At 40.4% G+C, this 18,877-nt stretch overlaps 1 protein-coding gene across 1 annotated transcript in view; it reads left to right on the top strand.

Annotated features, from left to right (window-relative positions):
• The window catches only part of DNAH5 (dynein axonemal heavy chain 5), a 284,226-nt gene that overhangs the window by 167,945 nt on the left and 97,404 nt on the right, over positions 1 to 18,877 (top strand). The window contains exons 42-49 of the mRNA XM_039526328.1: positions 473 to 619; positions 1,823 to 2,064; positions 7,391 to 7,567; positions 10,759 to 10,963; positions 11,468 to 11,610; positions 13,624 to 13,758; positions 14,637 to 14,759; positions 15,113 to 15,326. Coding sequence (XP_039382262.1) covers positions 473 to 619; positions 1,823 to 2,064; positions 7,391 to 7,567; positions 10,759 to 10,963; positions 11,468 to 11,610; positions 13,624 to 13,758; positions 14,637 to 14,759; positions 15,113 to 15,326 — 1,386 coding nt within the window. The remainder of the gene's footprint in view (positions 1 to 472; positions 620 to 1,822; positions 2,065 to 7,390; positions 7,568 to 10,758; positions 10,964 to 11,467; positions 11,611 to 13,623; positions 13,759 to 14,636; positions 14,760 to 15,112; positions 15,327 to 18,877) is intronic.

The raw sequence follows: 18,877 nt of genomic DNA, 5'->3' as shown, positions 1-18,877 counted from the left end.
TGGCTGCTTGAGAAGTTCTGTAATCATGCAACTACAATTTAATTGGGTTAATCCAAGGCGAGCAAGAACATATCACAGAAAATGAGGGAATGTGGAGAATAAAGTTTCTGTGTGATACTCCAAGCACAAGATATAGAAAAGTACATTGAAAATTAAAGGCTTTGGAGCTATGTAGTTTAAAGAATCGCCGCCTTGAATACCTGTCATCATGTTGTTGTGCTCTTCTTTACTTGTCAATGCATGGATTCCCCTTTTACATCATGCATGGACAGAGTACTTTATTGTTAATTTTTGACAGCTCTAATTATCAATTTGATGTACAAGAAGAAATGAATTTCAAAGTAATCATGCAGTTCTGATAGTAGTAAACCACTAACAGCCGTGTAATTTTGTGTGGTAAGTTAGTGTAATACCGTACCATAACATTTGGCTTGAAATACCGAAGGTTGACAGATTGATTTGACCTTTGCAGATTGCGGACAGCCACACCGTGAAATGAGAATGAATCCTAAAGCTATCACAGCACCTCAGATGTTTGGTCGCCTTGATGTAGCAACCAATGACTGGACAGATGGGATTTTCTCCACTCTGTGGAGGAAAACTTTGAGAGCCAAGAAAGGTAAATCACACAACAATGAACCAACCAAAGCATTAATCAAAAAAAGCTTTTTTCAAGCAAATAACTAATATGGTTTCAAAAGTAAGACCTCCTTTTTTTGAAGGATTGGTCATAGGATTAAAGAGGAGGTATCCTTTTGCGTAATTTTGCACTTGCTGCTGGACGTTAAGGGAATGACTTTGAAAAACTTATAGGGAAGAACCCACTCTGCTCCTTTCTATGTTTGTGTACCCATGTTAACAGGCACTTGGGATTTCAGTGTGTAAATGAAACAAAGGAAAAACCTTGCCTGGTCACACCATCCATTTTTAGGCAGAAACATTCATTTATTTCAAAGGAGACTTGCATTTAGCCCCGTATTATAAACTTGTTGTATATTACTTACTTGACTACTCAATATTCTAGCTCAAAAACTGGGTCACTGGTGACTACAGTCAGGTAATATTTGACTATTGCGTAGTCATTTCTCTATTGATAAAAATTGTTTAAGGTAAATTACTGTAGTTGAAATTTGGTAATATTGTCTATAGATTAACTGGCCTAAAAAGACTTCACAATATTGCAAATGGCTCCTATCTAAGACTGATTATTGTGCTTCTGCAGGACAAAAACCCGTTGAAATAAAGACTGATCCAATTCCCAATAAAGTAGATGGAAAAATGGCCATAAACTCCAATGGGAGCTGGATCAGAATGGTAAAAGTTAGTGTAAACTACATGAAATTGTGCCTAACGATTTTCTGACAACTTGTATTAACTATATTTCCTAATTAGTTTAGGAATTCTCGTTTGAGCTTTATCAAAACCTTTGGAACCAGAAGATTCGTAGAGTTTTTTTTTTTAAGTACAGAATTTCTACCCTGAGTTTTGATGATTTAATTAAATGGGAGTTTATATGAAGAGCTAAAATTCTTAAGATGGGAGATAGTAAAAATCCATGAAGCTGTTGACCAGAATATTACAATTATTACCAGGTGTTGGGCAGATAATGCTACCTTTATGTGTTGTGGGACAGAGAAGCATTTGGATATGGACAAAAACAGATCAAATGCTTTATTTCAAACTGGTAGAAACTGAATTGATACAGTTTCTTTTGTATTTCTTGTTGTTACAATTAGACTTAGTGTGCAATATTCTGTACAATAAAGTGTAATGCTTGTGAGACCATATGATTTGCTTTATAGACATGTTCTTTGGATTGCAGGTGAGCACATCTGGATAGTTCTTGATGGTCCTGTTGATGCTATTTGGATTGAGAACCTGAACTCTGTACTGGATGATAATAGAACCCTAACACTAGCTAATGGAGACCGTATTCCGATGGCACCAAACTGTAAAATAGTGTTTGAGCCTCATAATATTGACAATGCTTCCCCTGCTACTGTGTCAAGGAATGGCATGGTTTTCATGAGTTCATCAGTTCTCAACTGGAGCCCTGTTCTTGAGGTATGGTCCACAATAATAGATGATTCGATATATTGGTAGAAGTTTATCAGTTAGGTATATTTAATGAATGTTGAATATCAATGATTTTCAAGTAGCTCATTGTGCTTAGGTTATAACTTGGGGATACTCATTTTATCCAGTCTATTTATTCAGTTGAAACACTATGTAAATGCATTTAATTGTAGTGTCTCTTAGACATACTGCCAGATGATCATTTAACATAACTATGCCCCAGGTGGTGGTACTGAATACTGAAAGATTTAAGTGTTTAGAAGCTTGGGTGGTCTATTACACTTTCCACTTTTTCATTCTGGAATTTCAGTCTGCGTTTAAGAATATGGAACCTAAAGCCAAAATCCTAAAGCTATATTTAGGCTCTTAAATAAAGGGCCTGATTTTCAAAAATACCAAGCACCCAATAGCTCCGAGTGCAGTGAATCTAATTCAGACAAGGTAAGGGTTGGGGAGAGGGCATCATGGATATATTCTGTGGTGCCATGTTCCTCCATGTCTTCCTATTCCCTCTTCAACTTCAAGACAAGTATTGCATCAGCCCACCTAAAGGACCTTACCCCCTTCCTAGAACTAAGGGTAATGGAACCAGTACACTGGGCTCTAACATTTCCTCTGATTTATCCACAGAATCTCTAGTACCGGTATTAGCTAATTGACAAAACAGGTATTGTTTGTCTTAGGTCAGGGTTTCTCAAACAGGGGTCGCCGCTTGTGTAGGGAAAGCCCCTGGTGGGCTGGGCCGGTTTGTTTACCTGCCCTGTCCACAGGTCCGGCCGATCGCGGCTCCCACTGTCCGTGGATCACTGCTCTGATGGAGCGGCCCAGAGCAGCCCGGAGCAGCGATCCGCGGCTCCCGGCTGGACCTGCGGATGGGGCAGATAAACAAACAAGCCCGGCCCACCAGGGGCTTTCCCTACACAAGCGGCGACCCCTGTTGAGAAACCCTGTATTAGGTGTTCCTGAAGGTTTTGATATTGACCATAATTACACTGAAGACCGGTAACTTATTTGTATTTAGTCTTCAGTGGTTTACTTAAAGCCTTATGTGCAGGAAAACGTTCACAGCACCATCTTAATGCTTCAGACACACAGTTTGGAAATAAGGTTGAAGAACTCTTTGATTCCCTTTGGAGGTTCGTCAACTCAAATCAAAAGAGGGACAGTCAATCTTCCCAACAGGGAAAACTTGACAGGATCCAAACTCTGATTTTTATGGTGTCACAGAACTGTTAGCCATTCAGTTAAATAGCAATTCCTGGATGTGTGAGTCTCCATGTGGAGAGTTAACTCATTGGGCAGAATTGCACAGAAGAGCTTCAGGGGTTACTTTTAACATCCTGGAATCATTCCCAACAAGAAATGTGGAGGGAAGTTCAGATAACATAGTGATCATTTCATTGTCCTGATGGAAGCAAGAGGCCCATGTGATTTCTGGATCCTCCTTTCACAGTCTGGACCTCAAACTCCTGACCATGGATGATGGCCTCTTACGGAAGGTCAGGTCAGAGGGCTCAGAGCATTAATTTATTATGTATAAGGCCAGCCAGGCCTTCTGGACTGAGGATCACCTAATGAAGTAGCATATCCTGATCCAATCCAACACTGATATATGTAAACTGGCAAAGTGGCACTGACAGCAGGTCTAACCATAAAACCAATGTACTTCATTTCCTGTGCACTCAATGTACATATATTAAATGTAACAAAAGAGGTTAGCCAGTCTCTTCACAAATAGCCTGTAGACTCTTGTAAACTGATCCTTACTCAATAAGTTTTTATCTGATCGTCAGGAACTTTGGCTATCTCCTGGTGAACATACACACCTTCTTTTGAAATGTGAACTTGGCATCTTTTCACCAGGGAAAAATGATCACTGGGAATAATTGCTTTCTCTCACAAATGAAAATTTCCTTTTTATGTACATCCTTCAACTTCTGGGAAGAATGAATCGAAGCTCAGATAGGAAGAAATGGCTATCGTATTCATTGTCCCCAGATTGGTCGTGAGAAACAAAGCTTCAGACAATGGAACTCTTAATCCATCTTTTCAGTAGGAAAGGATCTCTTATCCCATTTAGAATTAACTGATCCTATACCTTGACTCTTGATTAACAAATCCTAACTGAGATTTCTGCCAGGTTACAAGCGCCTATCATCCTGCAGAATTTCTACCTCTTTTGTCCTACCCCAGAGTATGGATCAGATGGTTCACAGCTGAGTCAAGAGAGGGAAATTAACCCAGAGACCAACATCTGCAGAGTTATGTGGTATTATGAAGGCAAATTGATCCTAATCTCTGGTAGATTACCAGATTGGGGTAGTTCCTTAAGGCAACAAGCCTATATAAACTAACTGTTAAAACTATTTCTCTGGCCTTAGACCTGACCACAATATTACAAACTCTCATGACTCAGCCATTTGAACCAATGCCATCTATTTATTCTCCAGCACACCTGTTTATACTCCCTTCTCTTAGTGTGCCAGTACATTTATGCCTGTATCTGTAATTTTCACTCCATGCATCTGAAGAAGTGGGTTTTTTACCCACGAAAACTTATGCCCAAATATATTTGTTAGTCTTTAAGGTGCCACCGGACTCCTTGTTGTTTTTGTGAATAGACTAACACAGTTACCCCTCTGATATTTATTCATATTTTCTCTCCATAAAGGTATGCTTCCTAGCTGCAGTCAATCAGCACAACAGTCAGATGTCTCCACTGTTAGTAGTCATGATTCTTGCTATACCTTCCAAGAGTGTAGGGTTGCACTTTATGTTCTTGAGTCATTCACTGTCAGATTTGATTATTTTTTTCCATAACCTAATTAAAATTATTTTTCTCTATGCCCAAATTCTTCTTCGTCCCTGAAGGAAAAAAGCATGGCATGTGCTAGATATAAGAAGAGCTATTAAAATTATTATTAGCAGAACTGACACATTCAGGAAATAATCTTAAATGGTTTCTTTCCATTCTAAATCTCTTGGCCTGAAGACATCTGAATCTGCCATAGGTATTTGGATAGAGTACTGCATTGCTAAAGTATATACAACTACAGATAAATTGATTCCAAAATGGAAAAAGTCTCATTTAGCTTTTTCTTAATTTATTGTAGTACTGTTCTGAACTACAAGCATCAAGTAGTGAATGCTGTATTGAGGTGTATTAAGGAGGGGTATGTGAGGAAAAAGAGAAATTATTATCTGGAGAAATATTAGCTTGGAGATGAGTCAGACTACACAAAACCAGGGCCTTGGTGAAAAAATGGAATTTTGGCCAGCAATATTGGTGCATCAATTACTGTCAGACACAGGAAAAATGAACTTGCAGGATAAAAGAAGAAATATCAGTAAACACAGGAAAACCTGCACCAAAATAAAGTATACAAACAAAAGCCTCAAGATTATCCTTTGGAACTACAGACAAATATGGAAGATGAAAGTATTCCCAGTAGAGCAACTTGGGGCTTTACCATCTTTTATTACATACGTATTTAAAAGGCAGTGATAAGAACATAAGAACAGCCATACTGGGTCAGACCAAAGGTCCATCTAGCCCAGTATCTGTCTACCGACAGTGGCCAATGCCAGGTGCCCCAGAGGGAGTGAACCTAACAGGCAATGATCAAGTGATCTCTCTCCTGTCATTCATCTCCATCCTCTGACAAACAGAGGCTAGGGACACCATTCCTTACCCATCCTGGCTAATAGCCATTTATGGACTTAGCCACCATGAATTTATTCAGTTCTCTTTTAAACACTGTTATAGTCCTAGCCTTCACAACCTCCTCAGGTAAGGAGTTCCACAAGTTGACTGTTTGCTGTGTGAAGAACTTCCTTTTATTTGTTTTAAACCTGCTGCCTATTAATTTCATTTGGTGACCCCTAGTTCTTGTATTATGGGAATAAGTAAATAACTTTTCCTTATCCACTTTCTCCACATCACTCATGATTTTATATACCTCTATCATATCCCCCCTTAGTCTCCTCTTTTCCAAGCTGAAGAGTCCTAGCCTCTTTAATCTTTCCTCATATGGGACCCTCTCCAAACCCCTAATCATTTTAGTTGCCCTTTTCTGAACCTTTCCTAGTGCTAGAATATCTTTTTTGAGGTGAGGAGACCACATCTGTACACAGTATTCGAGATGTGGGCGTACCATGGATTTATATAAGGGCAATAATATATTCTCAGTCTTATTCTCTATCCCCTTTTTAATTATTCCTAACATCATGTTTCCTTTTTTGACCGCCTCTGCACACTGTGTGAACATCTTCAGAGAACTGTCCATGATGACTCCAAGATCTTTTTCCTGAGTCGTTGTAGCTAAATTATCCCCCATCATATTGTATGTATAGTTGAGGTTATTTTTCCAATGTGCATCACTTTATATTTATCCACATTAAATTTCATTTGCCATTTTGTTGCCCAATCACTTAGTTTTGCAAGATCTTTTTGAAGTTCTTCACAGTCTGCTTTGGTCTTAACTATCTTGAGCAGTTTAGTATCATCTGCAAACTTTGCCACCTCACTTTTTACCCCTTTCTCCAGATCATTTATGAATAAATTGAATAGGATTGGTCCTAGGACTGACCCTTGGGGAACACCAAGCATAAGTATTTCTCTAAAGCTCTGACCTGATGTATTGCATGTAGGGACATTAAAAAAAATGGATACTAAATTTTCTCCAATTTTGGCCTAATTTGAATATGAGAGGGAGGGAGTTGTATAAGGTACTATATATCTGTTGGAATCAATTAGAGATAGGGTATATTTTTACTGCCAAGAGATAAACAAAAAATAGCATTTTAAGACCACATGATTGTCTTCTGAGTGGCTTCCAGACGTGTTCAGCTCAGTTATTTTGAACTTCCAAACTAGGTTCTGGGGGTAAATCTGGGTGGGTTCTGGCGTAGTATTTCACAAACATAAAAATTATTCAGGCTAAATTAACCCCTGAGTTCTACCTCTAATTCCATTTTTATATAGCCACTTTGCAAAGTTGAAATGCACTTAAAACAGCTATGCTGATTGAGAATGAAAGTGGGAGTTTTGTCTCATGAGCAGTGATGAATGACTGTCTGTGATTTTGGCGCAGTTCTGTTTTTTAATATGTGTATGCAACTTCCACTGGGAGTTATACATACACATGAATGCAGAATTTGGCCTTTTGTTTGCATCAACAAAGAAAGGTGAATCTCAGTAAGTCAGCATGTCACCTGAGTCTGTTTTACTAAAATCTTGAGAGCGTTTAAAAATATTTTGAAGTTTTGATTTGAAATTAAAGGATATTCCTTCCCTCCCCACCGTGGATAATAGGGCTTTTTGAAAAAACGTTCTCCTCAAGAAGCTGAAATTCTGCGTCAGCTGTACACTTCATCATTCCCAGAACTTTACCGCTTCAGCATCCAGACCTTGGAATATAAGATCGAGATGCTGGAGGCCTTTGTGATCATGCAAAGCATTAACATGCTGCAGGGACTTATCCCTTTGAAGGTAAGCTGATCAATATTTTGCTACCTATTTATTCTGATTTACGTTGTTTTGTGCTGCATGGGTACATATTAGAAAGCACCCCAGGATATTTAGAGAAGAGACATTCTTGTGAAGATGTGGGAGCTTAAAATATCTTACCTGTGAATACCTAATTTTTATTGGAAAATGACACTTAGGATGATCCATATTTATTTCAATATATTTATATAGTGCTTTTTCTGATATTTTTACAATGGCAATTGTAAGAATTGTTATGCAACATCAGACAGCAGTCACTCTAACTGGTGTTTTAATAACAGAAATGACCTGGATGGCTTACAGAATGGATAATGGACTACAGGGCATTTCACTTATAATTTCTTAAATACAGATGAAATGTTGAATGTGGTGATCAAAAGTTAATGCTATCTGATAGATTTTTATTTGTTGTTATTTATATGAAATAAGTTTTCCCTTGCACTATGTCTTAGAGGATGTGTTCAAAAATTGGCACTTTTCAGTAACCTTACTGGCAGACAGAAAAGGGTGGCCAAGGAGTTAGATGTACATGGTGAACATCTTCATGCCAATAGAGATGGTTTCTTGAGACTAGGTTTGAGGCAGATTGGATTAGCAGGGCAGTATGGGGAAACTTGCAAAGCTGCTGAATATTGACTCTATGGTTAAAGAGAAGATTTCAGTTCTCAGTGTCTAGATTTTCATTAAGACTATGTCTTCACTTAAGGTGGTGTGTAGTGTACAGATACTGTACTCCCCTAGCAAAGGTATAAATAGCAGTGTAGATGGTAAGGCACTTCTTAGGTGAGTAAAGACAACCCAGAACTTTAGAATATATATACCCTATGTACATGCCCAAGCAGTACTTTGCCTGTCTATTGTGCTGCCAGAGTCTTTTACTGTTGCATGTAACTATGAACTGCATTGTGGACGTAGATCGCTTTTCGCTGTGATGTGTAGTTACATGTACCCTACACATTGTCACAAGTATAGACAAGGCCTAAAGGTACTGGAATGAAAAAGGGGAATTTTCAAAATGTTCAGCACTGATCTTCCTCTTCATTCAGTGAAGTCAGTGGTAGTTTTACTGTTGATAACAATGGGAACGGTTACCCAGTGTCAACGGCATTGGAAAAATCCAAGTCAATGCTGTGTAGAATTGAAATATAAAAGCAGGAATAGATTCAGCAGTCTGAACATTATCTGGGACATAATTCCACAGCAATGATATTTAATCAAGAAGGTGGAAATATTAGTCTTTATCAGTCTGTTTCCTGGTTTATGCAGAATTCTTTGACAAATGCAACACTTCATCATTTTCCCTTTGCTCTATACAATAATTACTAACCGCCATTACAGCAAAATTCAAGTGTACACATGATGCTATAGTCATCACCATTTTTGGCAAAGGCTGCAGCCTAATTTCTCAGTTGGAGCCCCCTACTTTAACTTCATTACAGCCACATTTGAAGGTGCACTTTGTTTCTTTGCTATTGAACTGCCAGTGCAAATACTAGCATGCGGCTGGCAAACCAACTGACTTGCTGTCGTTATCTTTCTGATTAATAAATTGCTTCTTCTAAAAGTCGAATTGTTTCCATATTGTCAGGGAACTCTCATAAGCAAACACTAACATCTGTGCAAAATTATTCAATAAGAATTAAATTAAAGACAAAATACAGGCCAATTTTTTTATTTGTCTGGATTGCCTTGATGGAGGATACTGCAAAAAGACCAATTCCACATATGACCAATTGCACGAGAACTATTCATATCTACTTATCCTTATGTGAAAGCATAACTTTATTCATGTCCTTAAATGTAACATAAGGTATGACTATACTACCCGCCGGATCGGCGGGCAGTGATCAATCCAGCGGGGATCACTTTATCGCATCTAGATTAGATGCAATAAATCGACTCCAGAGTGCTCTCCCATCGACTCCTGTACTCCACCGCCATGAGAGGCGCAGGCGGAATCGACGGGGGAGCGGCATCAGTCGACTCACTGCAGTGAAGACACCGCAGTGAGTAGGTCTTAAGTACTTTGACTTCAGCCATGTTATTCAACTGTGTTATTCACGTAGCTGAAGTTGCATAACGTAGATCGATTCCCTCCCGCTAGTGTAGACGAGGCCATATTTAGACTAAACACCTCTGGTTTAATACTCAGTACCCAATGGCATGCCCCTTAAGCTCAGCGCTGTCTGGACATTTATTGAAAAATACAATAATGTAAGATGAATAAACTTACTTCAAAGCAGCAGCACTCATCCCTTCCACTCACTTTGCCATGTGTAAATCAAACCCACCTCTTTACATGAATTGCCACCATATAAAAACCCTAATCTCAACAGACTCAGCCCTCCAACTATGCCGAGTCAAATAGATGAATTTAGCAGGGTGCCTGGAAGGCAAGAAAATTTGGACCATGGAGGGAGAAGCGCATGCCTCCTTAAAGAAAACTGCTTCTATGAATATTATTCTTCCAGTGCCTCCTGTTTTTTAAAGGGGATCCAGCCAAAATTGTGGCAGCATAGCACAGGGAGAGGTGTATTTTGGCTTTTTAAACTCTACCAAAATACAAATTCAGCCAGTGCAAGCCTCAGAGCACTGTTAACATATGCTGCCTCTGAGAGCCATCATTTAATAAGCGAGCAGTTGCATACTGCATCATGTTAATTTTCCATGTATATTTAAGAGAGATACCCATGAAGAAGTCTCTTAAGAGCATTAAGCTATAGGCATAAAAATAGGTTTCTGCCCTAAGGAACCTTGAGTCTAAGGCCTGAATCCTGTAACCACATATCCATAATGCAATGAGACTACTCGTGTCATAGTGTAACCCATTCAACACATGTATTTGCAGAGTCGGGGCTTTAATGGACTAATAAACCAACTACTCATCTTTCCCTGGGCTTCTGGAGAGAAATAAGCTGTTTGTTTGCTATGGTTTTTTTTCCGGTGGCTATTTTTCTGAATTAAGGAAAATAAATAATATGACACAGTATGTATTGTAGCTCTTCGTTTGTGTAATGGTTGCCTAGAGAATAGGTAGGGACACCTACTGAGACTTATGTAAATCAAATCTAAAGATTTTCAACTTGAACATGTAAAGCAGAGTCTGATGTAGGAATTGTTTCTTGGAAAGCCTTAAGCCATGAAAGTAGCTAAAACAATGCTTTACCTTTCAGGAGCAAGGAGGGGAAGTAACACCAGAGTACCTGGAAAGGCTGTACGCCTTCTCCCTCATGTGGAGTGTTGGAGCATTGCTAGAATTGGAAGACAGATGCAAAATGGAGCACTGGCTTCGTAATCATAAAAAAATAAAGCTTGATCTTCCCCGTATCTCAGAAGGAAGTGAAGATACCATGTTTGACTACTATGTGGCAACTGATGGTTAGTAACCCACTGGTATATACCAGATAACATTTGAAGAGACATGGTCTTGAAAGAGTATATTTCATAGAATTAATAGAGAAGGCACTTCAGCTTGTATACTTTCCCATGTTCCCTGACAGTTTTTGTTTTAAAATCACGCTTTACTACTGGTTTTAATAAAGTTTCTCCCTGTTGCTGCAAGGGAAACTGACTACACAAGGAAGCTGGCACTTTGTATCACAAAGTGCTGTCAAATGAGCAAATGCAGGAAGATGTTTCTCTCATCTTAAGTGTCACTTGTAACAACAGGTCATGTGGCCCTTCCCATGGGTTTTTAAGAATACTCTTTGTAAAGTTAATTGCTGATCATCATAGTGGGTGGGTTTTGTCTGTGGGGCCCACTGCCCCGGACAGGGTAAGATAACTTCATAGGTAACAATCCACTTGTACTACTAGTTGGAGAATAGGATAGAAGCAAATTCTTTGTAGCTTGGAAGTATTAACCTATTCTGTTCTGACTAGGTAAATGGATGCACTGGAGTACTCGTGTTGAACAGTATGTGTACCCCACTAACAGCATTCCAGAGTATGGTTCCATCTTGGTGCCAAATGTCGATAACGTGAGAACAGACTTCCTTATTGAAACAATTGCTGGGCAGGGCAAGGTATCATTCTTGTTTGTGTATGTCAATGATGTGATTCGCACGGGTGGTGGGGGAGTTAAATTATAAATGGCAACAAAATGGCAGATAAAATTTAGTGTTGATAAATGCAAAGTAATGCACATTGGAAAACATAATCCCAGCTATATGTATAAAATGATGGGGGTCTAAATTAGCTGCTAACAATGTTGGGAACCATTAAGAAAGGGATAGATAATAAAACAGAAAATATCATATTGCCTGTGTATAAATCCATGGTACGCTAACATCTTGAATACTGTGTGCAGATGTGGTTGCCCCACCTCAAAAAAGATATTTTGGAATTGGAAAAGGTTCAGAAAAGGGCAACAAAAATTATTAAGGGTATGGAACAGCTTCCATATGAGAAGAGATTAATAAAACTGGGATTTTTCAGCTTGGAAAAGAGACGACTAATGGGGATATGGTTGAGGTCTATAAAATCATGACTGGTGAGAAAGTAAATAAGGAAGTGCTATTTGCTCCTTCTCATAATACAAGAACTAGGGGTCACCAAATGAAATTAATAAACAGCAGGTTTAAAACAAACAAAAGGAAGTATTTCTTCACTCAACACATAGTCAACCTGTGGAACTGTTTGTCAGAGGATGTTGTGAAGGCCAATACTATAACAGGGTTCAAAAAATAACTAGATGAATTCATGGAGGATAGGTCCATCAATGGCTATTAGCCAGGTTGGACAGGGATGGTGTCCCTAGCCTCTGTTTGCCAGAAGCTGGGAATGGGCGACAAGGAATGGATCACTTGATGATTACCTGTTCTGTTCATTCCCTCTGGGGAACCTGGCATTGGCCACCGGTGGAAGACAGGATACTGGGCTAGATGGTTCTTTGGTCTGACCCAGTATGGCCATTCTTATGTTCTTAAATAAAATGACCTCACCGCACATTAAGCAGTGGGGGCCATTGTCTGGCTTGCAGGGAAAGGTGTGTGGGCCCTTTAGAGACTAGATTGCCAGAGTGATTTGCTGCGGCAGCTTGACCAGGTCAGTGTCCCATCCCACACCAGGTGACCAGAAGAGAGGGGGAACAATTTAGGTCCACATTAGGGCAGGAAAAACCCTCTTTTACCTGGACCAGGTGGAGCAGCACCCACCTTGCCATGCATGGAAGTAGTTAAATACCAGGCTTTGTCATGATTCATGGTGGGCATTCCACCAGTCGCTCCTTTCTCAGAGGGCTGGAAAAGACATTTTCCCTCACTGCCATATTGGCCAAGGCAAGATGGGTTTTTTTCCCTCACCTTTCTGACAGAGGGTTACATGGCTTAGTTGAGGAAAATATGAAACAGAAGTTAGGCTATGATTTGCAACTCATTATGTAAGTATGGAACTGATATCCTGTGCAGGTACTCTGCAGGGAAGAGATAATGTGATCAGATAAAGTGGATTAGTAAAGGATTTAAAGGAGGTATTCTTTAAAGGAGCAGAAACAGAGGTTCGGGGCTCCTATGACTGGTATGGCAGAGAGCCAACCAACCATCCTTAGTTTATGGCACGCCTTAACCCTCATTTGATGGGGGAGAGTCCCAGAAGTGGGTTGGCTAGTGACTAGGATGGGTAACCCCTGCTTCCGGGGATGTGTAAATGATTATGGAACTACCAGCACTGTACACTTTTATTTGACGGGTACTTCCAGACATTTAGGAATAAGATTGCAGCCTAATTAAACCACATCTCTTGTCCTCCTTCCAGCATAGCAGGACAGTGTGGAATTATAGGTGAAAATGCAAGGATCCCCTGTTGTATAGTGGAAACTAATGACTCTTTTCCACACATACTGTTAATTAATACACCTTGAATTGTTCAGTGCTAAAGCAGCCCACTGCTTCCAGTTTGCTAATTTTTTTCTCATTGACAGTTTCATTTTTATTTCTTTGTTTCATTCCTGAGAAGCATAGATACAGCAGTTGATAAGGCTTTGCTGGCACACTTGGCTTTTGCATCTCTGGGCTCATTTGAATTCTCTCCTTGTCTAGGCTGTGCTACTAATTGGTGAGCAAGGAACTGCTAAAACTGTCATCATCAAAGGATTCATGTCAAAATATAATCCTGAAAGCCACATGGCCAAGAGTCTGAACTTTTCATCTGCAACTACCCCATTAATGTTCCAGGTATAATAATCACTCTACTTCTAATAAGATGACTGGGTTCATAGCTTTATTTGTACACTGAGAATTTGCCAAAAAGATCCCATTAAAAAAAAGGCTTTCTCTAATTACAAAGATACAAACAAACAAAAGCACCAAACTACTTCAAGGGCTTCAATCAAAATGGCCTTTCTACAGGGATGTAACTTGCTTCTCTCACAATATGTCTTTTAAAAATTGGTCATCAATTTCAGCAAATCCTCAGGAACCACATCTCTTCCAGTCATTCTAGTGGTTATTTGCTTACTCTCATGCTTTTGGCACGTTATACTTCCCTCATCAAATTCTCAATGTTTTTTGATGTCTGGAAATATGCCAGTTCACACTAACTGGCTGAAGTGGTCATTAATTTTTATTGGATTGTCATTAAAACCTTGTGTAAAAGACTAAAAACTTTACAAAATGTAGTCTACACTAATGGTTGTAAGTTGTGTTTATTTCAAAATGGAATTAAATCTTTCATGCAGGTGATATTTCACACAGTTATCTATGATCACAATAGTTCAAACTTGGTTTATTACACCACTCCATGGAAAAAAAATGGGATAATCCAACTCAGAATTCTCCAAATGTGTTGCATGTACTACATCAGCAGTTATGGTTTTTAAAGGCAATTTGTGTTCAATTTGTATAGCAGCCTATTACCTCACTTCAGAAACCAGTGTTCCATTTACCAATTCTACAAAGCCAGTGGTATTTCTTAATGGAAATCTCCTCAAAACCCATGTATGCCTTTGCTATTAAAGAGTTCCTGCTAATAAATGTGTGCATTTAAAAAGAATAAACTATCCTTTGATGGAGAGGAACTGTACTGCTTTAGGTAATAAAGTTTTTTCTTACAGCGTACAATAGAGAGTTATGTGGACAAACGCATGGGAACAACATATGGTCCTCCTGCAGGCAAAAAGATGACTGTCTTCATTGATGATGTGAATATGCCTGTAATCAATGAGTGGGGAGATCAGGTTAGTTAAGTATTGAAATTTGGCTTAATACTGATCTGTTGTTTTTCTGTCTCCTTATGACACAGGTGACATGGCTCCCCACTCTGGTCAGGTTATTGAGGTATTTGAAATACATGTGATTATTTTCCTTTGAGCTCCCTCCTTTAGATATTACCAGAGGAAAGGGCGATCCAATCCCACTGATTTCTGGTTATTTATAAATGTTGTTTTCTTCATGGCAGAAGAAAATGTAGTGTTTTTTAAGACAAGGAAAATCTGTCTCTTAGTTATGTTTTTCGGGTACTCATAAATCATTTTGCATGCTGTTTTGCATCTAGGGAGATATTCTTCTAATCCTAATGGGCTCTTTATAGGTCACCAATGAGATAGTTCGACAGCTGATGGAACAGAATGGGTTCTATAACCTGGAGAAACCGGGGGAGTTTACCAACATCGTTGATATCCAGTTCTTGGCAGCCATGATCCATCCTGGTGGAGGTCGCAATGACATCCCACAGAGACTAAAGAGACATTTTTCCATATTCAACTGTACTCTGCCTTCCAATTCTTCCATTGACAAGATCTTTGGTAAAATGAAGACTCACTTTGGAAAGTGTTGATCGAAACAGTTGGAACTGGGGTGCCAAATTTTGTTTGTCTCCCTCCCCCCCGTACTTTAAATTTTGTGTGTGTGTGTGTGGGGGGGTGGAGGTCTTAAATGTATGTACCCAGGTTGTCCTAGAACAGTGGCTCTCATTTTTTCCACGTGTAGTTAGTGACTAGGACTCAGTTAAATCCCAAACTATTTTGGGATTACCAAGACTGGGGAACATGAACTCATTGGCTTTTGGTGGTAGTGCTGGAGGAGTTGGTGGGGAGTGCTGGGGCTGGTTAGTGCTGGTGGTTAGTGCTCCATGGGATTTCAACTGATTTTTTTTCAGCCCTTGATCTCCCCCTGTTGCCCACTCCTTGGTCATGCCCTGGAAGCTAAAAACAAACAAATAAACAAACAAAACCAAATCTCTGCCTTAGACTAAGATTCTAAATTTACTCATGGGGGGATTCTGCACCAAAAAATTAAAAATTCTGTGCACAATATTTTAAAATTCTGCAAATTTTATTTTGTCAATAATTATGCCAGTTTCAATTTTGGTAATTTATTTCAAAATACCTGTCAGAAAGTACGTGTGTAACAATACAGACACATACAAAAATTCCTCCAGGAGTAGAGAGTTAAAGTAACCCCTACGACAACTTCTTCGAGTAGTGCCTATGGGTGATCTACTGTAGGTATATGTGCGCCCCTGCGCCTCTAACCAGAGATTTTTGGTAGCAGTGTTCCTTGATTCCTTGCATGTGCCTTCCCTCCCTGATGGTCTGCCTCAAGGCTAGGGGCGAACTCTCCTCACTTCCTTCTCTACTGCCTTTGGCCTCAGATGGAATGAGCAGTTGTCCCTTCCTTATCTGTGTCATTAGCATAAGTAGTGTTTGTTTTGTTACCTTTGTTCTCCTTAAAAGTAGTTAGGCTAGTGTTTCCTTATTTTATTTTATTCCTTTGAGTTTAAAAAAAAAGAGCTAGAGAAAGGAAAAGAACTTACGTTTCCTGCCCTGTCTGGGGGCATTCCCCCCGCCCCCGGCATCTAGTAGACGCATATATATTTTTTTCAGTTTAAAAAAAAAAGTAAACAAGACTGCTAGAGGATGACAACCCCCTGCCCAGGGGCATGCCTGGCTCTCTCTGCTCCAAGCAGTGCCTCTCCTGCCAGGAGTCAGTTCCTGTGATGGCCTGACACACTCACTGTGCCTGGGAGTGCTTTACCTGCCACAGCTAAAATGGCAGTCTCACAGGAGCTGGGAGCTGAAGTTAAAACTCCTCCCTATGGAGAAAACACTTCACTCTGCAGGGGACTGTGGTGGGTGCTGACCCTGGATCATCCCCAGAGCCTTCACTTCAAAAGGGGTCGTGTTGTGAAGAGGAGAGGAGGAGGAAAAGAAGAAGAAGAAAAAAGGCCACCATCAGACTTCCCCTGGAAAGGCTCATAAAAAGGGCTCCTCCGAGCAACTGGCTAGCCAGAGGGGTTCCCCAGTGCAGCAATCTCGGCACTGATCCAAACACATGGATTCCAAGTTGCTGGCCAGCCAGTGGGGCTCTCCAGAGTGGCCACCTTGGTAGGTCAGCACCACAGCTCTGAAGACCGGCATCTGAGGAGGGACCCCCTGCTGTGAGCTCTGCTAGGGTATTCTCCAAGGTTCTCTTCATTGTAGAGGCATAGTAACCGCGGTACAGTGACTGGACTTTATCAGCACCAACCTTGATGCAGTACAAGCGAGAGCGTTCCTCTCGCTACCCACATTCACCACCCTGGGACACATGTCTCCCTAATATGCTGGCGAGCTCACCTACACAACCACAAGGTTCAGGACAAATGACCTTTCACGGAAATGACCTTCCATATCACTCTTTTGGGGCTAAGTGCTGTTAGGAGTGCCTGTGCACACTTTCTGCCTTTCGTCAAAAACACAAAGGTCATGATGTACTTAATGTGACCTGTATGTTTTATATAAATCACCAAGGGACTGCCAGAGCTCCCTCCCGCTACAAGACAGCACTCAAACTTTGGAATTGATGCACGCATCACAATGTGCTCATCTCAGCTGTCTATTTACCAGGGATACAGAACGTGACAGCTGACAGTCTCAGTTGAAATTTTCTCATGAAAATGAATGTGTACTGAATTCAGAGGTGCTTCAAGATATATCCGCCCTTTGGGGAACCCTGACTATGGATCTCTTTGCTACTTAACGGAACAAGAAAGGTCCTTGTTACTGCTCCAGGGCCAGCCTGGGGAAACATTCACTGGCAGTTGTCCTCATCTTCCCATGGCACAGGGCCCACTTGTATGTCTTTTCCCAGTTTCCTACTCTATCCAAGATTCTGTTGACAATTCAACAAGACAAAGTGAGAATTATTCTGATTGCCCCTCTTGGCCATGACAAGTCTGGCTTCCTTACCTCACACAGATGGCAATATGCCCTCCTGTTTCTCTTCAGCCCATTCCTCACCTGCTCTCTCAAAACAATGGGCTGACCCTTCACCCCAACCCGCAGGTCCTCTGCCTCCAGGCTTTGCTCCTTCTTAGTTCCAAGGCTTAGAGGCAGAATACTCTGTCAAGCTGAAAGATGTGTTGCAACATAACCAAAAGTTGACCATTCAACATACTTATCTACAAAATGGAAATGACTCCGAGTTTGTGTCATTCCAAACACACAGACCCAACCTCATCCTTCCGCCCTCTGATTTTGCATTACATTTTAAACTCTCACTCAGCTCCCTTAAAATACATCTCACGGCGAAAATGGCTTTCCACTTGGTGTTTGCTCAACCATTAATGCGTAGATTCTTTAAGGGCATTGGGAATCTCTTCCTGCATGTGACACCACCCACTCCAGACTGGAACTTTAACCTAGTTTTCAGGGCTTTGACTAGACCTCCCTCTGAGTCCAGGGCAACATGTTCTCTCTTACACCTGTCCATGAAGACAGCATTTCTAATTGTCATCACCTCAGCTAGGCACATAGGAGAAATAGCGGCCCTGATGGCACACCCACCATTCACGGCCTTTTTTAAAAAAGGACAAAGTAACTCTAAGGCCATCTCCCAAGTTTCTCCCTACTTTCGCTGCACTTTTCATATGAATCAACAGATCCACCTCACTGTTTTTTCCCAAAACCACATTGTGACAACTGGGAGACAATTGTGTATATGCTAAATATTATGCTAAATATTAGAAGGACATTAGCATTCTACTTGGACAGGACTAAGGACTTCAGGAAATCCCCTAAACTCTTCCTTTCATCCACAGAAAGATCCAAAAACTCTGTGATATCGGCTCAAAGACTATCCAAATGGGTCTCTGGTTGCATTAGTCACTTATCAAGGGTGCAACTTGCTTCCTTCCAGAGTCCATACACACTCCACGAGGTCGGTTTCTACCTCAGTCACATTCCGTAAGGATACCCTTAACTCAGCAATCTATAGAGTAACAACTTGGGCCTCTGCCCGTACTTTCACAGAACATTATGCGATCACCGAAGATTTGGCCTCTGACACCATCTTCGACTCCACAGTACTCTTTGTC

Source organism: Mauremys reevesii, linkage group 2 (assembly GCF_016161935.1).
Source record: "Mauremys reevesii isolate NIE-2019 linkage group 2, ASM1616193v1, whole genome shotgun sequence".
In the NCBI taxonomy this organism is placed as follows: Eukaryota; Metazoa; Chordata; order Testudines; family Geoemydidae; genus Mauremys; species Mauremys reevesii.
The sequence above is the reverse complement of the archived record's forward strand: the minus strand, read 5'-3'. Positions and strand labels throughout refer to the sequence as shown.